The sequence below is a fragment of the Manduca sexta genome, chromosome 18 (genome assembly GCF_014839805.1).
Source record: "Manduca sexta isolate Smith_Timp_Sample1 chromosome 18, JHU_Msex_v1.0, whole genome shotgun sequence".
NCBI classification, from domain to species: domain Eukaryota; kingdom Metazoa; phylum Arthropoda; class Insecta; order Lepidoptera; family Sphingidae; genus Manduca; species Manduca sexta.
Window position 1 is genome coordinate 15,595,942 of NC_051132.1, and position 27,978 is coordinate 15,623,919.

Genomic DNA, 27,978 nt, shown 5'->3' on the forward strand with positions numbered 1-27,978 from the left:
ACCCCAAAGTCCGGAATGTTTGTATAAGCCGGCCCTTACCAGGCTTACGAACATAGGGTTATGTAAAAAATATATATAAAGTATTCAATTCATGTAATAATAATAATTTTTAATATAGACCCGAGAAAGAGAACGAAAAAACGTATCACAATACACAACTTTATTTCTAAAAGCTATTGCTTCCAGGCAACCTTGAACTGATCTTGAACTCAATAGATTATTGCCGTCTTGCAAAAACGTTTTACCACTTACATAGTAACAGTGTACATTGTAAGTGATAGATGCACGCTTGAACTACATATTTTCTACTAGCTTAAGTAGTAGGTTTCGACTGAGCAATGCAACCGCCAAAGAAATCAGGCATGATGTGACTTATTCCAGGAGTGTTCAGCAGGAACAGGTTAGGAGAGGATATCTTGTCCGCGCGGATTTTGTGCAACTGAATACTGTCTTTGTGGAATTAATTGGTCTTAATAGTAATATCTGATTTACCCATCCCGGTCCATTCGTATGGTAAACAATTTTGTCTATAACTTTATCGGACCTACTTTGAAATTTCGTGTGCATATTTACTATGAACGTTATTTCTAACCCAATATGTATTGTTTCAGACTGAATCATGTGGCGAACACTGGTCTTGTCGGCGCTGCTAGCGACCGCGCGTTCTAAACAACTGCCACCTTCCTCAGGTATGTTCTATAATTGGTTTATATACATAGTAGGATTTATTCTGCGATTTTTGCTCCCGCTAACTGCCCATAGAGAATTTCACCCACGATAGGGTTTTACTAGCGATTTTTGTTTTTTGCTCCCACCATCTGCCCTTTCTAGAGAAAATCTATAGCCACACCAATAGCTGTGACATCATACAAGGGTAATGATAAAGGTAGTTATTGTGTAGGCTTCAGACCAGTATAGAGAGAGTTGGCACAGGACAGGAACAGGAGGACTCTCGTTTTGTATGCCAAGGCTCACTTTGGGTCGCTGAGCTAAAGGAGCAAATAAGTACATAGGTGTAGGGATAAGTAGCAATTCTGACGTGGTGAATGTGGTGAAATGTAATTAATAATCAGTTTTCCAAGATCAGATTTAATAAATATCAGAATGAAGAAATAACTGGCTGGGATAAGAAAAAGACTTCCTTAACAGCTTATTTTTCGCGTGGATATTTTAAGACATAGTAAACTCGAGGAATCGTATACAGGCAGGTATATCGATTGTGTGTATTCCCAGCAAACTTCCCACGGCGCTTGACTAAATCCTCGCGGTAACTTTAGACATGAGGCGGTTCTACCACCTTCGTGCCGCTCGCGCGTCGCACATACGCGTGCCACTCACTGTTCGCTTATCTGATTTATCGCATGGCTGTCTTGCCTGTGTAGATTTTTAAAATACCGCGGCAATTTTACATGCTCCTACGCCGTAGGTGCTAATGAACATTTTGAATAGGTGTGTGAGCGCCTCGCTCCATAAAAAGCCATACGTCTAACAGTGGTCTTATTTCAATTCGTTTTTATAGTAGTACTATACTAATACTTGATTGATAATGCATAATATTCAAAGAGTTCGATACTCTGTTACGCATGATTGCTCTTACAATATTTATTTACCCAACTATACTAAATACCAAACATATAAAAATAGGATTCATGATTTCAATGACTAGTATATTATTGACAAATTAACAAAAAATATTATAGGCTTGGTTTACATTTTGTTTATTTCACTAAACATGCAAGGATTGAGAAACACTAACATGTCTCGACTCTAGATGATAAAGATATGACGTGACGATTGATATTCAAACTACACGGGTCTAAAGGCGTCTTACATGTAAATGTGTAGTTAATATAACATGTTTGTACCCATCGCGCGTTTGGTCTTGAACCCTCTTCATCATATTTTGTAATCAGAGTGATTAGAATATAGATTTCGTGGTTAGAAATGCATCGAATATCTTTACATTTCAATATTTGGGTCCAAGAATGTTATGGGGTTTATTAATCAACTTCAAAAAAGGAGGATCAATAAAATCAGACATTAGTCCCATTTTTTACATATTACTTTCAAAAGTATTATGAATTAGAGAAGTTTATTTTTTTTAACATTATATGGTTATTTATAATATCTAGACTCAAGTCAATTGATTCTAAAAATTTATCTAAAATCAACAATTCACTAAAAAGACCTCGCCAGGGTATCGTACGCAAGAGGCAGAACCTAACACGCAAACTACTATACCATAGCCATAACGAACTTAAACAAGTTGTTTTAAACAGCCGATCTCGGCTATGATGATCATTATTGTTTTAGTATCTTAATTATTCCAAACACCAGTTGCGAAAGGTGAAATTTTCCGAAAAGGAACCTGATGTATATCTATATATAGGTACTAATCTGCAAAAATGCAGTCTGCAAATCGTCCTGATCATCATTATATTCAACATAAAGAGACGCCGACAGGAATCGGGTTATATGTACCCTTAGCGACTGTCAAACACGACCAATCAGCAATCCTAAAGCTATTACCGATTTAACAGAACAATCGTAGATCATAGATAGATCCATTTTTATAATATAACGCCGGGTTAGCGTGGTAGACAGGGCATAAAAACGGCAGGCCTTAGGAGGCGCGGGTCGACGACCTCGCCCGTCTGCCGCTCCGGACAACGCCCACGAACGCCTCGGACATTTTTTATAATCTATACTCAAATTGAGCGCATTGAAATTCTGAGAATTATATACGTATTTCATTGCATTTTTTTAATATATGAAATAAATAAATTAATTCAATTTATTCAATATCTAAGTTAGTAAGTTTTTGTAATAAGATCTTTAACTTAGTTAACGATAGTGTATTATTTAGTAACCTTATTAGGACAAAAGATTGTTATGCATGGAACTTATTATAAAATTAACGTACTCACTTCTTCATTAATCAAAACAAATTTAACTTCAATAGTATTTATTGCAACCAATCTAATAACTCTTACATAAAACTGTGACTGTATTTTTTCATGACGTAAATAACGGATATCTTAAATCACATTCTTTTTTACCCCCACATTTCATTACTCCTGGCAACATTTCTATAATTCTAATCCTTTGCAACGGTACCAACGGAGGAAACACAGACGCCTGCGGAATACTAATGCCCTCACTTATTTCCTCACGATATGATCTTACTCGTCTGCGACAGATAACTGTTACCAATTGCTGTCATTTGCTGCTCTTGCTGTCTTCTAGTTGTGAGGCGTTTAGCATTTTTTCGCACGCGAATTATCGCATTCCGTGGGATACCTGTGTTTAACGCCATTTGTTGTGGGATAAATTAGTTTTTCCGTAGTTCTTAGTCAATATTAGATTTAAGTTTCTATTCTATTAATAATTTGATCAAAGTGATGGATTTTGTTGAAGCTACCACCAAACCGCAATCGAAATATAATATTTCAATTAAAATTTACATATCTGAAAGTCACGACAGTCTGGAGAAATATGTCTATTACTATCAACAAAAGGAGTCGCGAAACCCTAGTTGGTTGTAGAAGGGACTGCCGAGATCTAAATCCTTAGGTTCTAAACCCAAAGGAACACACCTCTGACTTTTCTAAAATTAGATGTGTATTCTTTGTGAATTATCGCTTGCTTTACCGGTGAAGAAAAAACATCGTGAGGAAACCTGCATCTGTGAAATTTCCTATAGGAATTTTGAGGGTGTATGAAGTTCATCAACCCGCACTAGGCGAGTGTGGTGGACTAAGGCCTAAGGGATTAGGCCTTAGCGCCCATCAGTGGGACAGCATACAGGGTTAATATTATTATTATTTTTATTTACTGTCAACAGAACCGAGTCTTATATTTCTATAAACATATATGCATGAACAATGTAATTATTAACTGTCCCTTCAAAGCTGCAGCTACAACCAGTCTTTATTTCCGTTACACACTTTCCACCTAATGTTTTTCATACATATCGTGCATCGTGTAATTCGCAATGCTTTCTGCCCCTCTGATTGTAAACTGAGATAATTAGCGCCGTGGACACAGTGAGTATAAAGAAATAATATGGTTACATTGGTACTCTACGTGTGCACGTTATTTTGCACTATATTTAAAAGGTAGTAGAGTTCAAATACAGTTCTTCTATTTCATTCTTGAATACGACGGTCAATTAGGCTTATATGATTGTGCTACAAAAAATACGATTATTTCGATTGCATTTCTTGCCGTTACTAACATTGCTGGATTCTCAAATCCTAAGTTCTTTCTTTAAACATCTAAAGTCTTTTAGTATTGCGCATTTCCAATTATTTATCATCAATCGACATGCTTGTTTGTCGGTTCTATGAAAAACAATTCAACAGTTCCATGTTTATTTTAGTTTCATAAATCATAGCCTATCCATATTTTCTAACGTTTCCATTACTTTTAATTATAATTGCATGAAGAAACTCTAACAATGCAACCTATAAAATTGCGAAGGTGCTTGCCCATTGACTTTCCCAGTAGTAAATGTTACTTGAAGTTAATTATATCTTTATTTTACGTTCTCTTTAGAAAATACTCGTTTTATTTTGATCGTTAGTTGTTTATTTATCTCCTTTTCCCTAGTTTCGTGAGACAACTTAATTTTCTGCATTGTTTAATGGTAGAGGCGCGCAGTAGTCAATTTTCTCCCCAGCGTAGACAGGTCAGTTCGAACGGGCTGGTACCAAAGTCTCAACGAAAATGATAGCGAAGGGGAAATTCTACTTTAATATTACAATTCTCTTCTAGAATACCTTTAGGTGTTCATAGTCATTTTTATTTACCGATACTCACCAGCCACCAGCTGTTTCGTCTTTCGTTATAGAAAAATAGCCTTACTGGTACTACTGAAATAAGCCATGCCCTTAATTATAATGGTGCTACTGTGACTTTAAGTCTTCAACTTTTGTTATGTACTTAAACGTTAATGTCGTGCATCTTGGGTTATCATATCAACGAGAATGGTCTTCAGCTCCGGCACTTATACCGTTTATCGAAGACCATTACTCCTATATCAGCTACATAAATTGCTTTAGATCCTAACAATTTCTATCTTTCCAGATCTATCATCAACAACAGTCGCAACAGTGACAGAGACAGATGTGAGCGAATGGCCGGGCTCGCTCGCGCCCCTGGACACGATATCAGTCGCGTGCGAGAGGGACAACATGCATGTCACCGTCTCGCTCGCACGCGCGCACGAGAACAGGTAAGGGGTTAGAATTAGCATATCGTTAGCCGTGGCAAATTAGTTTGATCTTTGGGGTGATAGCTTTACAATAGAATTCTCGTCGAAGGTCAAAAACTGTAATTGAAATTGTTTAATTCCAAGTTCGACGTTACAATCTATGGTCTAATTAGAAAATGGTTTTTAATAATATAATTCAGTCTAAGGAAGAAAAAGTTAATGCTAAGAATTCTATCTAATGAGAACTTGGAGACTTATCAAAAATTCTTTGCTTAAAAGGTGACCTACGCGAATAATCCTTGATATTAATAAAGACTAGTGTAAAGAAGTCTATATTTTAAGGTACAAGCTTATTAAGAAATTAAAGTAGTCATACCGTTTAAAGGAATTTCGTTGCATGTAATGATATCAGTAACCATTTTGATCATAAGATCAATGGGATGAGGAAGCTTACACATAATCAAGTAATGATTTTGCTTATGACTAACTCAATTGAAGAACATCCGATGTTATTCCACCAATAACTTTTTTGCAATCATTGTGAGCAACTTGTTTTCCATTCTCACTGACGTCATTTATATAAACGAGATTCTGCGAATGATCATAATATCCTTGAATTTAAATGATTAACTAAATATTTTTAAGATGTATATATATTTAGTATTTTAAAAAGACACATTTTAATCATCTTACCGAAACGTTTGCATTTACTTAGACAGCAAACATGATTCAAGAAAATAAAGATCCATCGAAGTAACTTAATACATTGAACTATTTATTTTTATTTTAAGACCAAGTCTAGTTGCTTTAAATGGAAATTGCCAATAAAGCAACAGCTAACGATAAAATACTCGTTTGCTCTTCATTAATCATATCTAGATTTCCTTAACCATCATACAATCTTCCTTATTAATAACCTTGTACCTTTGCTATTAATTCTATTATATAAATTATGACGTATGCGGCGTGACTGCGGTCTTTAATTCGATTTTCAGTTTGGGCTTAGGGTTTTCTGCTGATTATGCCCAGAGCCTGATTTTTTGCATTACCTTGACATAGGGCGAAATGTGGGTCTGTAAATTTTAGCTTATTCCTTTGAAACTAGACTTTCCCGCTCTCACACCCACCACTACAACTCCTGTAAGCCAGGATCAACAGTGGCACGTATTTTGACATCGAGCTGTGAGACTCAGTGAGTCACAGAGAACATTAATCCCTCTTAATACTGTAACTAAATTAAATAAATAGAAATATAGGAGTTGAACAGGGAAAAAGGCGTGATGTATGCTTTAACAGAATCGTGTTTTACAGTATATACGACACGTTCAACGGCATTGTCTACCCGGCCGGACTGGGCAGCAACTCCTCGTGCCTTCGAGAGTACGTCTCCGAGAGGGGCGACCTGCAGTACACTCTCCCACTGAAGGGCTGCAACACTATGTCTACTGATAACGTGAGTATCATATGTTATACATTATAGATAGATGGAATTGAATTGAAGCTCTGGTAATTCTTAACGAATTCTTCTAGAAATTCTCGATCCTTGGTTTTAAGAGATTCTTTCGCTACAAATATTCTATTTGGATTATTGATGCCACTTACATCAAAAATAATGAAATCCAAAATTTCTATATTGTTAAAATAAAAAATCTGTTCAATGATTGAAGTGCCTAGGCCATCCAAACCGCAGCATTTAAACCGACAAAGTTGCCTAGTTAGCGCAGTACTTTAACTTTACGGTGTCTAGTTTCTTATAACCAGGTAAAAATATATTTTCCGCGGTCAAAACACCGAATTTATTCCGCAATGTAACGGCGTGTTTGTAACAACCGACGCGATGTGGCCAATGTCCTTTTTGATAAACAGTTAGGATTTTGACGCTAATTCATTCGTTATGGTCTCCTTTGTATTGTTCAGTTCACGAACATGTATGGCTGAGATTAAAATTATTCCTAAAGAATAAAACTAATATCTTGACCACAAGCTGAATTCATTTTGATACTAGCGCTCTCTAACTTTTTCCAACTTAATGTAATGGGTTGTAAATAAGGATATATTTTATATACCTATAGTACAAAAAATACAGTTCCAGATTCGATCGCGACTACTTACAGCACGTCATAATTAAGTCTAAAATATATATATTTTTGGCAACACCAGCATAAATTTAGTGATACTGCAATTTATGAATGAATAAATAAACCAAGTATGTCGCCGAAATCTGTACTAGATGGCACAACATCATGCGCGTTAAGTTAATACCCTGATCAGTCAAAACATTGGGGAATAGATGTAAGGAAAAGGAAGAAATAGTGAACCGTACAAGAACACTTCTGCCCACCACTTATAGTTCGACGTAGGCGTACGTGTACTCAGTCAAAGATAACAATAGTCTTCCGATAGTGAATGGTAAATATTGCGCAACTTGTAGGAAGTTCGTGATGCCGTGCCGTGAGCAGTCGAGCGCTGTCAAGTGCGCGATGTCAGATGTTGCATGTTAATGTGGGGCTAGTGCACGCATTGAACATCTCTGATATATATTTTTTTAAATCTGCATGGTAAAGTGACCCCTCCACATCTAATGGTAAGTGGAGTGGAGTTCAATAGAATGTCGACTGACGAAAGATGATTATCCCTTGTCAGTCAATACAATTATACCGACCAATACTACGACATTTACATAGGCCAATATGGCGGGTTTTATTACATCGTGTACTCTTGATCTCTATCCGGGCGGATTTAAAATATATCCTACCACCAGCACATATCTCTAATAATAGGAATATCTCTGTGGCTGAATAACGAATGGAATTGAAAATCATCGTATAAATTTATAACTGTGTTACTAAAGTTGTAAATGCGATTTCTGCCTTTATTGGTAGATATTAAATCATAAAATCGAATAACTCCGGAGTGTCTCCGTAGTCCCGGATGAATCGTGATTATAGTTTAATCAAATCATAGACTAAGAGCATGTAAAACTCTAATACAATTTAGGTAACGGCCAATATGCGTCTCTGAAGCGCAATAGGATCGTGACTACTTGGGCATGCTGTCAAGTGCACGCATTGGCGTCAATGATGCATGTTAATGTCACCCTTCTGTATCGTGTGCAACTTGATTGTAATCTTTGGTGAAGTAATGGACATGTGATAAGCTTTAAATTATTTGACGGTGTAGAAATAAAACTATTTTACGGATTTTAACGTGGTTTTTATATTCTAATTTTCTCCCAACGTTTCGAAGGCTGCAACCTTCGTAGTCACAGGGCGGACTGAGATTTTCCGTAATGTCAAAGTTGTAATGTCTACCTAAATTCTACAATTATGCCTTTATTTTTTCATTTTTAGTTGTAATTTTTTTTAAAAATTACCTTATACCTACCTCATCTCATCTATTATATTGTGAGTATTAGATGGTCGAATATGAGTGCTGTCATTGGTCCGTATAGTTTTTGCCAAAGGCCGAACATAGAACTATTAATCATTGTAAATAATCTATGCAGTATGTACTTTAAATTGATTTATGTAGAATCGAATGTAATAATATTGAAAAGAATTAAAGTTATAAACACAAAAAGTACTTAGTATGTTTTTTAAACATAACATAACATGACGTCTATCAAAAGTCAGTGCTTACGTACTATTAGGATTCTCTTTGAGTCAGTGCAAAAATAAAACGCTTCAGCCAGTTTACTCACTAGAGTTACGAGAGTCTTTGCTTGATCGCTGTAAAGCATTTAAAGGTTATGATAGATCTTTGGGTATCGTACCCCGCAATCAATATTGGACCCAGGCTTAGCGACTGCAGGGACCTGGAGGATAGTTGGGAGGGGGGATACCTGGGGAAGGAAGTGTGGGGAAGGAGAAGGAACCGTCTTGAGATGGGAGGTGGAGAGAAGGCCGGGAAATATTCGCGAGCCCCATAGACCTTAATTTAAATTGGCAATCATGAGGTAAACACACTACCCTGTGAGCTTAGGACCGCGACAAATGTCTCTCTGTAGTTAGGCGTGCATTCAGTGCGGAGACCGAACGCATAAGAACTGCCTCAGGGTAGAAGGTTTTGATATTAAAGCAGCAATAACATTAAGCGAAACTTTTACTGTCCAGTTGTGATACCCAACGCCAGTTAATTTTTAATAAGTTATTGAGTCTGTTAGTAAATGATTTTGTTCCTTTCACTCCTCTGTCACGTAACGTAAGGAAGAATATTATACAAGTACTACCTTTAGTTATTAGTTTTCACCGCTGACGTCATATGTTAGTCATTTAGAATGGCCAGTAACACTGAAGAGATTGTTATTGTTAGGTCCTTTCTTGTATTTTACTTTCCACTTTTATTTAATAATTATGTAACAATATTATCACCTGTTATTTCATGCTGTGCGGTGCGCTAGCTCTCAAGTGCGTGTTCGGTGCAACAGGGGAGACGCGGCGAAGGTGTCAAATGTTGCATGATCGTGTGACTACGCTGTAATTGTATAACGCGTGCATCCGTGTTATTTTATACATTATTTATATGTTTATATAAGTAATTTCGAATACTGTATTATACTATCATTTAGTCTAAGGGTGGGGCTCTTTGCTTCTCTCTCGATCTCTCTAATACAATCAATAGCAACTCTCTGCAATAAAAGGATTTAGATCACAGTTCTCTATGCCTAATAAATATTGGCAGGCGTCACATACCTTCCAAATTCAATACCATTCTGAGTTATATATTTAAGTTTCGTTGCGATGTTTTCTTTTACCCTCAAAGCGAGCGATAATTGACCAAGAATACCCTAACTTCGAAAAGTAAGTACGTTGCTTAGTACGTTGCTGTAACCTTCCTCTCAGCAGCCCGTATCATTCCAAACCAGGCCTATCGCTGCTGAATAGCTCATATAATATTTGGAATCATTTATATTCCAATCAGGAAAATAAAAAAGCAGCTTTGCGTGGGCTTCTCTTGCATTTCGTTTTAAAGTTCACGTTTCAGTACAAGAAATGAGTTCCATATTTTATTAGGCGAGGTGTTTTATTTTCTTGGTTAGGATATAATTCTATAATTTAAGTATGAGCGCACATATAACACATTTACACGAGAACAGGAAACCATCGCGAAGGATATAACACAATGACTACATAACTTGATTGAAAATTCACGTTTTGTCATCACGACGCTTTTAGTGATGTGCCGTACATATGTCGATATTTTGATGACGATAAATAATTAGTACTTCCGCCTATATGATTAGTATAACAAGTATGAGCCATCATTACTTCTTGTGTAAGGTACTAGAATCTACTTGGTACTTTTGGTATTATTAATCATTTTTTGTTGTAGAGCTACGTTGTACCAACTTTTCTTATAGCATAAATACATATGCAGGTTTTTCAAGGAGAATTCATAACTTCTAGACTACTAATAGGAGGAAAAATGAATTTCGTTTCGTGCAATCAGAGAAGACTAAAAATTTTCCTACTCCGGAATCCTAATTCCTGGTTTTATAATAATTTTAGCTCTATTTAGTTATATCTTCTGTTTATAATGTTTCATAATGTATTCTAGACTTAATAATTCATAACATTTTGTTTTTTACTAAAGCACTAATTCAACACTTCTACTAAATCATAAACCATTTTCTAAGTTTATGGAAATAATAATTGCTAATTGTACCTGAGGCTTGCGTGATAAAATAAGATAAACGTTAGATTGAATCGATCATTCGAGTACTTATCCGTGATGCTGTAAAAACCATCTGAAGTTAATAAAAACTATATTAGCATTGGCCTACTTTGGTAGTCGTTAAATCGAGAATTAACTATAGAGCTGTATATTACAATAGTAATAAATCAACCTATCTATTGATAACTTTTGTGGTGTATGCGGATTGAATAGTGAATGGTGACAGAATCAATTCGGTCTCCATCAATTCAAATCGATTGCAGTGAATAAGTTGCATTACCACAAAATAATCAAGTTAATATGCAAGTATTCACGCCAAAGTTATTTATTTTTACATTGCAACAATACATTATTATTGTCATAGGAAATCTATTGTTATTGTTGTATTGTTTCCTTGCGGTTGGGGTGTACTTTACATCCGTATCAAGAATCGATATCGATAAGTATCGATGAGTAAGTAATCGATATCGATAAGTTGTCTTCTCGTCACGCGATTGTCGTGAGGCAAGGACGCGCCCCCGCGCCTTCGATGCTGACTAACGATGACGTCATGTGTCGACCTTTACTTGTTTACCACTTTTTACTTATTTTTAAATACAAATGTTGTTTTATATCCTTAGTTAATTAAAATATAATTTATTTATGTTCATTGTTTTTCGCGAAAATTCTAGAATCTTTTTCTCGATGAGCGACAAGAGACTACATCCAAGGGACTTATTTTATACATTTGATAGACAACAATGTTTTACTCAGTTTACGTTCTTGATACTTTAGACTAGATAAATTAACAATTAATAAATAAACAACAAAGGCATAATACTTCTCTCAGTTCAACTCTAACAAATCGATAATTAACGAAATTCTCATAATTTTTATGAATGTCTGTCTCACAAAAAATAACACAAGATGAAGAATCAACATTGACACAGAATCTAGCGAGCAAACACCGTGATCCTGTACAAACACGCCGTTCCTTATAATTTACACGTAGACAATACATCAACAAAGGAGCTGAATGTACAGAAAAAGTTTCCTTAACACAAACTTGCTCTTTGTGTGTTTCAACACAAAAAAAAACGATTTTTACGTAATGTCGTCTGATTTGCTTTACAATATACCCGTACAATTGTTTTAGTAGTTGTATTATACCTACGAAAATGCAGTGAAGCATGGCGGTTAGTCTCCTTACTGCGTTTACAGAGACATCGTACGTCTCAGGCTGATACGCGTGGTAGAGTGCCACGCACAACTTTGTAATTCAAAGTACTGTATCGTGTTGCTACTGTTTATGGGCTATCATATCGCTTACCATCAGGCGAGCGACATACTCATCTTATCACACAAATGCAATAAAAAAAAACACGGGTAAAATTCGACTAATATTGCCATATTCGTTCCAATTCAAAAATAGTATTTTCCTAGCTTACCTTCGCATTACAATCCTAGAATATAAAATGAATGTCCATTCTCTACCAGTCTCCTGTTTTTGACAAATTGTATACAAAAATGATATTATACAGCATAGTTAAGTAACGCAAGCCTTTTAAAGCGTAATAACGCGATAATCACTTCAACCTTCTGTACAAATCATTTACATAACGATGACATAACTTTATTTGTATGTATGAGTGGTTTTATGTGCCACATGGGACGATTCGGGCTGTATATTATGTTAATAGTACGTACTTATTGTGAAGATTATCTGCGAAATTATTTAGACTGCTCATCTACATAATTTGATGGACGGAAGATGCGAGTAATGCTTCGTTAATTTTATGGTGTTGCTATTTTTCTTATGTGATTGTTACGATACCAATAGGCGAATGGCTTGCTAATTGCTTAAAACTATATTCTTGTCACTAAGCAGCAGCTTGTAAACGCTGTTCTATATGTTTTCGCTTTAGAGGAATCTACATTATAGGCTGCAGAACGTTACGACATGCTATATTGGCCAGGGCAGCCCTGTCACCAAGCAACGGGTACAGTCAGCAACAGAAGTCGTTGAACATAATTTGTTTCCAATATTTCCTGATCATTATCATTTACCATAAGTTGCTGATTAATTTAAAAACAAAACAACTTGTCATAATTGAACTACAAAAGTAGCTGAACGCCGTCAAATCATTAACTGCTAAACATTACTAGCGACAATTTTTATGATCTGTAATAAATACAAATGTGGCTGAAATTAGCAAATTCTTTGTTTTATATGCAAGCTTTTTTTTCTATTCGTTAAATTGAACCCATCAAGCTTCAAGACACCAATATCGCGAAGCGCAGCGCACCGCGTTTTTACTATCAAAACATTGTCGAATAAATACAACAGTCCAGGATGTTAATTAAATTGTTATTTTATAACATATTAGCTTTGGCTCGCTACTCTGCCCGCGTGAAAAAGTTTTTCAAAGATAAAAGTCGTGCTTTATATTTACTCTGGATAGAAAGTAGCGTGTAGGGCTTAAGAGTAATGTAGCTTCCTATTAGTGAAATATTTTCAAAATCAGTTAAGTAGTTCCTGAGTTTAGCGCATTCAAAGAAACAAAACCTTTAGGTTTATATAATAGTATATATTGAAGTTAATAACCAGAATTATAAATTTTTAAGTATGAACAAAACATCATAATATATTAAAAAGTAATATTATAACATTAATAGGAATAGGTTAATTACATTTTAAACATCCTATTTTATAGAGCACTGGCCGGTTTAAAAAACAAATGTGTAAATTCAAAATTATTCTGACAGGAGATTCTCCTCGAAGGTTTCAACGTAAACGTCAGTTTATTTTTCATATTTTTTAATGGTGTACGCGCTTTTACCCGCGGCTCCACCCGCGATGTAAAGTTTTTCGGGCTAAAGTTTTCCCTTATAAAAGTCACGCTATATATTTTTCCGTAAGCCTATGTTCTTCCCAGGGTCTCAAACTGTCCCCATACCAAATTTCATCTTAATACGTTGGGTAGTTTTTGAGTTTAACACGTTCAGGCAGACAGATGCAGCGGGGACTTTGTTTTATTATATATTTTTAGAACTTTTTAAGAGGAACAATCCCGTCATATATCATTGTTGCATAACTTTGACCGTTTAAGCAGCGCACGCAACAGAAGCTCTCAAAACTAATAAATTGTGCCCGTTTTTGCAACATGTTTCATTACTGCTCCGCTCCTATTGATCATAGCGTAATGATATATAGCCTATAGCACTCCACTAATAAAGGGTTATCCAACACAAAAATATTTTTTCAGTCTGAACCGGTAGTTCCTGAGATTAGCGCGGTCAAACAAACAAACAAACTTTTCAGCTTTATATAATAGTATAGAAGTATAGATTCATCAACTAATGCATTGTCAAGTTATAAAATGTTTAGCGACTTTTGTAACATTGAAATGATAACCTTAATCTGTACTCGTCTTTAGTAAGTGATTTGTGGTCCGTTTCAATGTTCAGGTGTTTTGTAAATTAGTATTTGTTCATCGACTTTTGTTGCTGATCGTACCAAGCACTGTTCTACTTGGTTTCGTTTTAAAAGAATCTATACAATAGGCTATGAAACGGTCCAACATGCTATATTTACCAGCGTAGTTCAGTATCATATGTAATTAAAGAATCTGACTTTCCTTGCTGCTGTTTATGGGTATGCGTGCCCTTTAACATTTGGATGACCTACTCATCATAATAAAACCGTTTAAAAAAAGGAGTTGTCCTTACTATATCGAATCCAGTACATTGATTTAAATAAGGCGCGTTGGGGTAAGATCGTAGGAGGTATAACATCGTATAAATCAAATAACTCGTAATTGTGTTATAATTTTTGTTTTCGGACAACACTACCTGCGACCCCGTCTTGTTCCCTACGTTTCACTAGTTCACATGAGTGAATCCGTCAAGTAAATAATGTTTACGGTGCTAACAAACAGAATATCGGTGTTTTGTCGTTTCCTGGCAGATCCGGATTAACCCCATGCAAGAATTTGCCTAATTTTAATTGAGTATTTACTGTTTTTAATTAATTTTGTAGGTATATACTATCATAAAGGAAATAAATCTTGTGACTTGTTTATTCAAATTTGTCGAAACACGTATATTCCCTGAGATCCGATCTTTACACATACAATTATTTGTCGTTAAAGAACGGATAAAAATCGTTCGATCTAGCACTTGTAAAATATTGCAAGTTTTTATCAAAATTTATACACGAAAACGTCTGAACTCACTAATTGTGTATTTTTTTTTAGCTCAGATGAATGGTCGATTTGGTTTATTTATTGTTTATTTACACGTGCATGTACTATTTCTTCGTATATTTTTAAAAATATCTACAGTGTCACTCATGTGGGGTATGATCGTATGCCTAGAACTATTAAAAACAAAGTTGGCTTCTAAAAATATCTTACGAAATTTATAATTTTTTTTGAATGTTTATAAATGAATATCTAGATCAGAATATGCTCTTTTTATGAATTTTAGAATCCCTGTATCACAGACGATTTTAGATAGTAGTCCGAACTATACCTGTGAACGTCCTATCTTTCTCACACATTTCTAAAAGTATGGTACTTTTTTAAAGCCCTATAAAACATTAACTGTTATATATAAGGGATTGAAAAAATATATACCATTTACTATATTTAATAACATATAGCTAAGTTAATGATTCATTATTATAGCTCCTATAGAATTATTGTAAAAAAATAATTCGAGAAGACTGTTTAACACGTCGAAAAAGCGTCCGATTTAACCCCAACGCACCTTATCATCTGGTATGTAATATTTGACATTTTCACAAAAGGAATGCTTTACGAAACCATTAAATTGTTATTATGCAAAACTACTTCCACGTAATATCACACCTACAGACAATAACCCACGTAGATAACATGTTAGCTGTTGGATCTACTGTAGATGTTTAAAAATTATACATAAAAAGCGTTAATAATATAAGAGGATGGAGCGAGAGAAGTAATAATATCCTTTTCAAAAGGGGATGGAGCTGGAGAATGATGTTTTTAAATCCAGAATGCTGGGGGAGGTTTTTGCATTTTGCACTCGACTGGACAGTCACCACTGTGAAAACTCTTGTTCCAGTGAATTGTTTTGATGGTTAGCCACAACACATAAGTACATCCAGTTTGAAGGATTGGTCTTCAACAAACACAACATTTCACATTATTAATATTAATTTTAAACTCTAATTTACGGATGTTTAGAATGTATTTTTTCATTAAACACAAGAAAACCATAATAACTCAATATAATAGTACTATAATAATTATTTTACATCACGCTCGTGTATTCAACATCACGTAAAAAATAATTATATTCCTAACAATATTAAATATGACCTTACCGATTCATTAGATATTTGACCTTGCACTTTCGCGTACAATGATTTATACATCATCCGTATGAAAAGCATGCGTTAAATTATAAAATTAATATGATTAAAAAGCAAACGGCAAAGCAATCGATATAAGTTGCGCAAATATACAGCCCCATCAGATATTAATGTTAATTTGAGAATTTAAAGTTCTAGAGAGATCATTTTTTTGAAGCGAAATGATGAAACAAGCAAGCCATTGATGTATACTATAAACACGAACGTCCATATAAACTATTTGTTCAAAATCTGAACTAAAAAGTCAACCAAAACGTCACTGTTATAACCTGTGACTAAGTAGTCACTTGAACAACAAATAATTTTACTTATTTGACTAATATTTTTCATTTAAATTTAAGTTTACACTTAGACTCGAGTTCTTATGTCATGAGCGCCACTGAGCGCAACCACAAGCTGTCAATATTGATAATACTAAAGTCAGTTTGAATGGATTGCAGTTCAATTCAGTTGAACACAGTGAATTTGGCACGCCAAATCTAGTACGTAGTACATATATATCGTTGTGGCAAGCCTATTAGTAAGCCAAACAAACAGTAAAAATTCCAAACGCTAAATTAAAAAGTAGTGTGTATCATTGCACCTTGAAATAATGTCTCATAATGGCCAATTATAGTGATCGCAATGTCCTTCAATCTAGAACACGGCTTGCTGATAACAAAAACTGTTATAAAACTACGTGGTGAATCCACACAATAGTTTTAAATTTATTACTGCCTATATCATGAAATATCGAAAATACCGATTTTTATAACACGTCAAACAAATTGATCTTGGCATTAAAACTTAAGAAAACAAGAACGAACCGCACTGCTAAAAACCTATAATTATTTGCACATTACAGTTACTCCGTACGGAAACGAAATGAGCTTATAAAAGGAATTATCTCAAAATTTAAGACGTAATTTGAGAGTAGATGTACTTACGATGCCTTGGAAGATGAACGGCCTCGATATGTTAAATAGTTTTATGTAACGGACACTTGAAAGGTGACGTGTGTGGCTTCGGCAATCTTTGCACGGTTATAAATTTGTATGCATTGAAGTTTTGGTAAACATATTGCTGAAGGCGGTAAAACCACGCTAAATGCATACTCGAGACTCTACACTGTGATTCAGAATTACAGTAGACGATAAATCGAAAAGTGCGAATTGGCGATTCAATTCAAAATATGCCAACATATTTCTGTTAAAATTGTAGTTTAGGAAATTATGACGTCATTTTATATGACGGAAAAGGGTCATTACACCTGGCAGGAAGTGCTATGCATTACGAATAAAATATTGATCGGAGACGTTGTACCTCTTTACTATCGTCAAAGTATACCCTACTGCCTAATTCTTTCTTCACACTTGCATTAAAAAACTTGATAATTATTTAACAAGCAGTTAACATAAATACGCCGTCGAACTATTCGATAACTTTACGATTTTATTTCTAATCCATGTTACGCGTATTTACTATTATTATGATGTGCTCATCAGACATACCGTTTTGGTTCCAAGCGTGTAATAATATCGTAATCGACCGAAGCCCAAACCATCCGTAAAGTCAAATTTGGGAACGGATACCGTGAGGAACTACACTCCGTTGAACATCAACGGTTTTTGTTGTTTTTTGATCCTTCGCAGCCGTTATTTTGAAACCAATTGACCAATCAAACGTGTTTATGTCAACAGCTGTGAGATTGACTTTTTTGGAGCGTACGTTCGAAAACTTCGGATACAAAAAAAATATTCATCTAAACATTGAAATTTAAAATATTATACAATAATCACAAAAGAGTTTTTAAAATTCGAACGTTGATTAACATGTTTTCTTTCATTAAAATGTTTTTTTTTCTGCAATATATTTATTTGTAATCAAAAGTTGTACCTATGTATGATGAAGGTCTTACTTTATCCGCGCAATTTAAATTCCTACACATACCATGTAGAGCCTCTTTATGCGTCATTCCCATTGCATCATCACGGGAATTATCATTCAATGGAAAAAGCAAGCTTCCTCAAGATGATTTCCTTTAATGTAAAATGGTGATGAATATAAATGTTTATATAACTTTAAAAATAAAATCTCATACGTATCATTATGCTTTTTTTTGTAGTAATAGAAGGCTGTATACCTGTCCTTTACCATAGAAATGATAGTAATACTAAACTACGTTTAGGTTAATATGGACATTACACAAAAATGGGTTAAAAACTCTATCTACTTTTTACAATTTTTTGACATATTCCTTTCGTTTCAATTTATTAAATTAAGTCGAGTTTTTGTAGCTCTATTGCTTTTCTTGACTATAGACTTGAATCGAAGAAGAAAACCGAAAGTATTTTTGCTCTAGATAACCCGAGTAGCTAGTCAAAAAGTGATAAAAAATGGAGACAACTAATATTTTTTTCATAAAAATAAAAAATATTAAATAAACTTATGTGTACGTACAATGTATTTTTTTTTTCTAAATATAACAGCTTGTGCAGAATAGCAATATTTCTGGTTCCAAGAACCTATAACCCTTCAACATTCACAGAAACATACAACCACAACAATTCTAAATCTAATTCAATATGGAAAAACAAGTGGCGGCACTCGCATTGAGTCCGCGGCCATTTAAGTTTATCTACCCACACGCAGCACGCTCGTAAAGAAATCATTGCGAACCGGTCGGTGGAATTTCTTGGTTACATCGCTATTTGCTAAACTATTCCTTTTATAAAATGTATACATAATTCACTGTGGGATGGATACGTCCGTTTGTACGCGTTGTGTATGAAACTGTTAGTTCATTCAGGAACTTGTTTTCTAGAACACTATTATTTGTGTAAAGTACGAACTAATACAAGTTATATCGCAAATAATAACCACATTCCTTCAGTAGATTAATGAGCAGGATTAAAACCCTTATCCACTAAAAAAACGAAATATTTAAAGCAAGCAAAAGTAATCCTACACATGAATGACTAAGTTTTGCCTGTGGTTCCGCCCGCATGAAAGAGTATTTCGGGATAAAAAGTAGCCTATATCACTCAGGAGTATTGTAGCTACCTATTAAAGAACAATCTTTCCAAATCGGTTTTGTAGTTCCGGAATTTAGTGCGTTCAAACAAACAAACTCTTCAGCTTTATAATATTAAGTATAGATATCCACTCTAATTCATTCATATAGTAGTTTTATATCTTGAGTTCTTTGCTAACGCCAACAAACATAGATCACTAACTCTTGCTCTACTTATTGATTTTTTAAGTTTAAGCGAATGTTAGATATGAAAATAAAATTTATTTTCAGATTTTAACGCCGTTTTTTTATATTTGAATTTTCTCACGACGCGACGTTTCAAAGAGTGCAGCCTTCATGGTCTACTTCTACTCTAAAAATATTTCAAGTGTTACCATATTTTAATGTACCGTAGGTACTCTACACTCATGCTTGGAGTAAGTATTCTTTCATTACCGATCAGTTACTACGCCTATAGTAACCTATTATGTACCTTATTGACACATGCTCGATCAACAAAACGAAGTGTAAATTTGGCATAGTTTGGATGTTAGTCACGTTTCCTCTGTCGAATGTGGGATGGCGGTTATGGTAATGTCCGCGAATGTCAAAATGCAAGGTCATGCAGAACTGTCAGCTCGCACGTTGGAAAATAAGACCACATTTGATAAGATCAACTGATCGCGCCTTCCAATTAATTTTCAATTAGTTTTTTATCTGATGGTAACAGTACAAATATAAGTTAGATATTGCATTTGTAGATATTACATTGTACTGGCATTTTTGCAATCCCGAAATACTCTAATAGGATTATTCCCTGTGTTTAGTATGGCCCACGTGCACGTGCTATAATTGTTACACATAAGGATTTATAAAACTATTCAGTATCCGTAAGCTAAAATGCGAGCTATAATTACCAGCACTTAAAGTCTAATATTAATCTAAAAACTGTTATCAACCCAGTCGAATTTAGTCCAGTTTGCTTAATATGTGTGGATTATTTATCGGTTATATTAAAAACATCCTTGGCTGTACAAATCTGTAGAACGCATGCGCAATCTTACATTCACCGCGAGCTGACTTCATACATATTATATCACGGGCCATGACTAATAGTTATTAGTATTTTGCTATTAAACTATAATGGCATTATGTACCTGTTGTGATCTAATGGGATCTGTTGTCTTGTGTAAGTGAACAGTAACTGTGATTGGTTCATTGCGTTTATTAGTCACGTAAGCATGGACAATATTGTTTATCAGTTTAAACAAAATTAATTGACTGCCTCGGTGGCGTAGTTGTATTGCGTGTCCGGTACAATAGCGCTCTGAGGTCCTGGGTTCGAATCCCGGGTCGGGCAAAGTGATATTTGGGTTTTTCTGCTCTGTATCAGCCTGGAGTCTGGAATTTGTGCCCGATTTGGCGATAGGCTCGCCCCCTATCACATCATGGGACGGAACATACTTGGCGAAAAGTGGGTGCCCTAGTTGCGCCTCTGCATACCCCTTCGGGGATGAATGCGTGATGTTATGTAACAAAATTAATGATGAAACAATTGAGAATAGCAACATTTATTTGAATTACAAAACAGTATATATATCACAACATTTCGTTTATTATCTTAAGTCTCATAGTGCCCAAGTATTGGTCTACTTTATAATTTCAGTATTTATTGATTTATTTTCCGACGTCTTTGTAGTCGGCTCAACTACCACTAGACAATGGATACTATTCAAAATACGTGGAACGGCTATTCCATTAAAGATTTCCAAAATTTTGTCATTGATCGTCTATCCGCCATTAGCGATCTCAATCGCTTTTTTCGATCTATCTCAAACAAAGTATTTTTGACATGCTCACAAATAATTTATGTTAAATGGTTCATTCTCCGAATCGGATTAAAGATTGAGATTGGGTATCGTTTATTAAAAACAGTACGTCGGAATAAAATGTATTGTCGAATATAATTTAAACTTAAGCCTTTTTAATCATCGACTTTCAAAGAAAAGGCTCTAGGACATCTCTATTATACAAATATACAGACATACCGTCTTACTTGTGAACTTGTTTTAGCGTTAAGAGGTGGTTAAGAATTGCTTAAAGAGCTGTCAAAAACATCACTGATTCCTAATTTAAACCTAATTAAGAGGCAAAATGGCAGGTTTTGCCTAACAACTGACCGAGTAAATTTGTGTTCTTTGTGAAATTTTTATAAGACTGATAGTAGTTAGTAAAACGATTTTCAAATTTCTTCGAGCATCTTTTATAATGAGTGACGCAGAAACACATTGCGTATCTTTCAGTAGATTATTAAGATTATATTTAAACGCTGCCATATAAATGCGTGTATTTCAACACACTACGTGGATGGAACCTGGCCAGTCCGCTCCATATTAGCAGCAAGGTCGTCCGAAAGGTTACTTGTCTTTCTCTGTCGACTGTTTTTATTTTACTTATTATATGACTGCTATTTTGGTGATGCAGGTTGTCCGGTTTTTGTTATTGAGATTTCATTGCATTATCTTAAGGAAGAAACTAAAGTTTTGGTCTTTGCTTGGATTTAATTTGATTATTGGTAACGGCAACGAAATAATGAAGGCGTTTGTAATGGTCACATGCTACAAATCTCTGGCTAAATAATTATTAGATACTGCAAATACTTAAGGTTCAGTAGCCGTAATTCGCTTCTTAATCCAAATGAGTACCTACATAAATATAAAGTAATGTTTTTTTGAAACGAGTACGGCCAAGTAACGCCACTGCACCTGATGGTAAGTGACAAGAGGTCGAATAAAATGTCGACTGACGAGAAATGATTTCCCCTCGACAGTCGACATAATGCCGGCCTGTTGCCAGATATACACCGGCTGATTCCGGAACGCGATATACTTACGTGCGCTAGTATGGTGGGTTTGAACACTTTGTACGGTGGCTACTGTCCGAGGAAATAAAATATATCCTACCACTAATAAAACTAAACTGGTTAAAACTTGAATAATTATTACGACTCTGGTCTGTACTGAAATAAACATTATAGTTGTGATTTATAAATATGTGAGACCGATTTAATTTGTGAAAAACATTTTGTATTTGACACATAAGACGTTCGAATAATACGCTTGCATACAAATTACTCATAGCTTGATAATTTATTTTAACGTTAGATATTAATGTAATAAAATAATTTTTACATCATGTGTATCTAATCAAATTCTAGAATTTTATTGTAGAAGATATAAAAGTATTTGATACGGATCTAAAATATGCAGACCTTTTTAAACTTAACGATATGTTATAATAGAGACTGCAGTGTATGCAGTTATTGGTGTTAAAAAATAGCACTTAATATCTAAACTATAAAGGAACCATTTTAGTGCGAGGCACAAATGCCATAAAAGTCTGCCTTAAGTCTAAATAAAAATGCACAAACAAGATTTGAAACTCTATTTATGCAGATTAACCGGTTTTGTGTTGATGTTTTCGCATAAATGCTGTTATTCTTTTTTTAAATAATAAAACTGTTATAGCTTTAAACTGCATGAGGATCTAAAAAATGTTTGCGATGTTTTTGTAAATGCTGTGTTTGCTGGGTGGGCTTAAATATTTTTATATGTTTTTTATATGAATACAACATTCAAGATTGTTTGAGTTTACTTGAAACGACAAAGTAATAGTGTTTAAAATATATTTTTATGTGACGAAACACACAATCAATGATATCCTACTTATTAGTTACTAATGATAACCAGGTAACGGTACAGTCTAAAGCCAATATTAAAAAATCTCGTTCTTCTGCAGAACAGAAAAAAAGAAACTGTTATAATAGCTCCTAAAATATAAAATCGTTAAAAGTCAAAAGTTATCGCAAAAAACTAAGAATGTTATTTCCGTCCATCTATAAACCTTCCTTTTTTATTTTCTTCCTTTATTTCACCAACTCAGTAACCTAGAATCAATATAATATTGACCGAAAAAACAAAGTCGACCGTTCGACATTAGAACGATTTTTTGTGATCGGACCCCTGGACAGGGGCCCCGACGAACAATAGGGGGAGATGACGTCACATCCGGCGCGCACAGCACAATAAACTAAGGAAATTACTTTACTGTATTGAATTATAATATTGTTGTGGCGCGTATTCGTGATGTAACCTTAAGATAGGACTAATGGGAACCTGGCTATTGCCCATTACTGTGAATTAGACCTTCGATGTTGAGAACTCTGTGATGGGATTAGAGATAAATTCTATTGGTTAGGTGCACGACAACAGCGCCTCCGAACAAAATACAATACAAATTGTAAGAATTTTTGGAATAAGTGATAGATTATTTTTACTTGTAAACAGAGACATACAAGTTGTAAAAATGTGCCACGGCGTGCGCTACGATCGCTTTATTATACCCCACAATGCATTCCGCACATACGAGTACTACATAGTACATAGCTATTGGAGGGCCACGGCGTGCCCTGTGATCGCTTTTCATACCATGCACTTCGCATATAGCCATTCGAGATCCAAACCGATTGGCGGTGTATCATTAGCTAAAATATTATGAAACGTTGATATTTTTCACTGTTTTGTCACATTTTACGTCAAGATTTTGTTATAAAGAAAGCAATATAATCCTATCAGTTATCAAGAGCTAAGGGTCTTTGCCTTTTTAAATTACTTTTGCAAACATCACATGTACAAACATTAATTAGGTATTGTAAATCTGTTCAAAATATCAGCTTTCCTTTTAAATTTTTATTGGCTGGCCATCTGCTGACTGCCTCGGTGGCGTAGTTGTATTGCATGCGCGGTACGACAGCGCTCTGAGGTCCTGGGTTCGAATCCCGGGTCGGGCAAAGTGATATTTGGGATTTTCTGCTCACTATGAAACCGGAGTCTGGAATTTGTGCCCAATATGACGATAAGCTCGCCTTCTATCACATCATGGGACGGAACACATTTGGCGAAAAGTGGGCCACCTGGTTGCACCTCTGCATACCCCTTCGGGGATGAATGCGTGACGTTGTATGTGTATCAGCTGATTAAATATACGTATTTCTAAATGACCAAAAATATAATCCTATTTTACTATTTCAATCATGTCCTTTCTCTCTTATTGAAAATATTAATATTTTTGTAACACGTATTAAAGTTAATGATATTTTTCAGGATGATGGTACGGTTGAGTACTACAACAACATCATAGTTCAGCCGCATCTGAGGCTGGTGACTGGCCAAGGCAGGGGGTACCACGTCCGCTGCCGGTATCGAAGGCGCGACCTCACGCACTTCCACGTCTACCGGCCCCGAGCCGAGAGGCTGAGCTCCAGCGACGTCGCTAGCAGGTATGGAGATAGTATTCAGTCATCTAAATCAGCGGTCGGTCGGTAAAGGCGGGCCATACGTATAATTAAACCTAGAAACCCTGCTTCAGATACGCTTACACTTAATTTAATACATTTATTTTGATGTTTAAGCCTTATTACAAAAACAATCACGGGCCACAAACAGAACGTTCGCGGGCCGCGTGTTGCCGACCGCTGATCTAAATGACTGCAAACCGCAATATTATAAACAATTACAGTAGTTTAGTAGTTTCAGTTTTAGTAGTTTCAAAGGAATGTTTAGATAACTAATGACTATTACTACCGTTTCGTTTAAGCTCTATTGGTGTATAAGATATTGTGCCAATAAATAATTGGTCTCCACTTCCCTCCATAGCAAAGCAGGAGACAAAATAATGAATAAAGAGGGCATTTTAACCTGGAGTATAGGGACCTTTAAAACTAGATAAGCCAGTTATGTAAAGTGCCACCAGTAAAGCACCACGGATGAAAATTAATATAATTGTAATCAAATCTAACAGCTCAAGTGATAGGACCCTTTCGTTTGTATGCAAAATGTATGAATTTGCAATTATATTAATTAGAAAGATAAACGTAGATTTAAGCACGATAATATAATTTCAAAAAATATTGTTTTCCAGTGAAGAATATGACGAGGACTCCGGATTGCTGCCCTCGATATCCATGAAGATATTCAAAGGGGACCCCAAAAATAAAGAAGTAAGCAGTTTTAAACCTTACTATTCAATTATTCATACGATATTATGACTATCGATTGTTTTTAGGTTAGCTCAGGCATTTTCATACATGTTTCGTTAATAAACAGTTAAGTTTTAAATTCACGTCTATTAGTGATTAGTTCTCGCAGTTGAAAGAAAACGTAAAATAATTAATAATCATGGATATTTCGGCCTTTAAAATTTAATATGACGAAATTTTAAAGGCAGAAATATCCATGATTAATATTTTTACATGCGAAAACTAAACCTGACACCACCTTAAAAAAGTTTTTTTTAAATAAGATTCTGTCCATACGACAAGCTTTACACGCATTAGCATATAAACACCGCGATCAAAATACATACAAAATACATGTTCTCTAATTTTTGTATTTTGCTAACGAAAAAAATATATTTGTATATATAATAATATAATATACACGATAAAAATCGATGAGCAAACAGCGGATAAAATTCGAAATACCACCAGACTTTCCTAATAATGAATGTTGAATTTCGAAATAACAATATTGTAACATGATAATATTTTTAGACGCATTCTTTTAACACACAGTTATTATTCACGTCTCCACAAATCGGGAGATGAATATACAATACTACGACGGAAATCAATCAAAACGAATATATACGTCAAAACAACTCACCTAATGTGGTCCTGAATCTCAGCGCCTGATGATGAACTGCATTCTCACTGCCTTGCCTGTCTGCCATAGATACTGGACAAAAGGCATGATCACAATATTACAGAGAACACTCATTTTAAGCCCAGATGGGAAAAGCGGGGAGCAAGTTTAGGGTAATCTGTATGTCTGTTTGTGGCATCATAGATCCCAAACAGAAAGACCGATTTTGAAGCGGTATTTTTTGTTTGAAAGCTGATGTGATCGAAATGGTTTTAATAGTCATATTTTATGAATATTCAGGGGTTTGAAGATCATCAGCTCATTTCATACTTTCACAAGTCCGATTAATGTTAAATTTGAAGTGCTGTTATTTCGGTGGTATTTACAACCTTGTGCTGATGCTGTAGCATCAAGTATTCTGCGGAATACCCAACATCTATGCAGCTTATAGCAAATACCGCGTGTTTGGGCTCATAAGTATGGTTTCGAAGAGTAGGAATTTATATAAATTATGATCAAGGCATCTTTAAGAGAAAAATAATATTTAAAATGTTTGAAATAAATCATTTAAAAAATCCCCATGTCGAAAAACATATATCTAAATACCTCTAAAAAAAATTTGTTTATTTATTCTTTAACTTTATTATAAATACCTAGCAATATTTTTACCCAAATGCCCTCGCGTCGGGAGACCGGACCCCAGACTGGGGCAATGAAGATACTTCCTCAAAGGTTAAAATAATACTAGGTACTTACAATAAGGTTAAAGGAGAAACAAACACATTTTATTTTATTATTTTTAGATGTGTTTTCTGTGTCAGGAGTTATTATTTGTTTAACGACGAATAAAGATGTGCGCGCGCGACTCACAATGTTACATAGAATAAACATAATGCATACTATCCTCTACTGCATTTATATTATGTGATAAACCACGAAAACAACGATAAGAAATCCTCAAAACTGTTGCTATGTTACACACTAACGCAACATTCATACGATAAACATGTACAATTATGTACTAAAACTATAATAAAAACGGAGTAATTTAGATAGATCTACATAAAGCGAGCCTCGAGGTTCCATTGTCCTTCGTTTTTATCTTTTAGGGTTTTCCATTTTAAATGATTCCAGTAGCATTTCAAAACATATTTAAATTTAAAATTATATATGTTTTAATTTTGTAATTTGTTATAAATTTGATACTATGATCGTTAGTTATTCTGTACTATAAATTAAAATTAATTCATATATTTTTTACCTATTAAGGTCTCTGTTACAAGTTCCATATAAATTATATTTGGCAGTTATAATTTTAAACAGCTAATGTAGATAGTACTCTTTTTATAACCATTTATTTTGGAGCATAGATTACAGTGTGGCTTTTGTATTTGGTCGGCTTGTACATTAATGTGACGAGTAACATTTACTCAGAATAGCATTCACTCAGAAGTCATGTAACAAGGCCTTAATTCCGATATTTCTTTATGTAAATAAAATTAAATTAAACGCTGAACTACGGTTTTTTAACTGTTGACTTAATTTTCCAGGTGGCATCCACAGTGCATGTCGGGGACATTCTTACCCTCGTCGTGTCGTTGGAGAAACAACGGCAATACGGCTTGCTCGTGTCTCAGTGCGCAGTTAAAGACGGACTCGGCTGGACTGAGCTCACACTGATCGCTGACAATGGGTAAAATTAGGATAACAATTAGGACATTTTGCTTGGATAGTGATGGTTTAAAAACTTTAAATCCACAGTTAGTGATGAAAGGATTTAGAGTGATTTGGGTCTTTGTAGTTACGCGTATTAACACATAAATACATGTAAAAATTCTCACTTTTTGGGGCCAAATGGACCTGTTATTTTTCATCCACATGATCACTGTGATGTGTTAAAAATCATAGAATACATTTTTTTGTTTTGAGAAACGAATTTGAATAATGTACTACAGTAAGTGCAAGGTATTGTGACGTTGATTTATTTTCCCACAGATGTCCC

The 27,978-nt window shown here is 34.9% G+C and overlaps 1 protein-coding gene across 1 annotated transcript; it reads left to right on the forward strand.

Moving 5' to 3' along the window:
- Positions 1-591: 591 nt before the first annotated feature.
- LOC119189744 lies at positions 592-27,909 on the forward strand. Its single transcript, XM_037440274.1, has 6 exons — positions 592-689; positions 5,089-5,236; positions 6,527-6,668; positions 24,438-24,613; positions 25,255-25,333; positions 27,527-27,909. The coding sequence occupies exons 1-6, from the start codon at positions 620-622 to the stop codon at positions 27,671-27,673; spliced, it is 762 nt and encodes a 253-aa protein (XP_037296171.1). The 5' UTR covers positions 592-619; the 3' UTR covers positions 27,674-27,909.
- Positions 27,910-27,978: the final 69 nt, after the last annotated feature.

Excerpts from the sequence above, each read along its gene's own strand:
- LOC119189744 (XM_037440274.1), top strand. The coding sequence starts at position 620 with ATGTGGCGAACACTGGTCTTGTCGGCGCTGCTAGCGACCGCGCGTTCT. Across the intron at positions 690-5,088 it reads ACAACTGCCACCTTCCTCAG|ATCTATCATCAACAACAGTC; the intron begins GTATGTTCTATA and ends CTATCTTTCCAG. Across the intron at positions 25,334-27,526 it reads GGGACCCCAAAAATAAAGAA|GTGGCATCCACAGTGCATGT; the intron begins GTAAGCAGTTTT and ends TTAATTTTCCAG.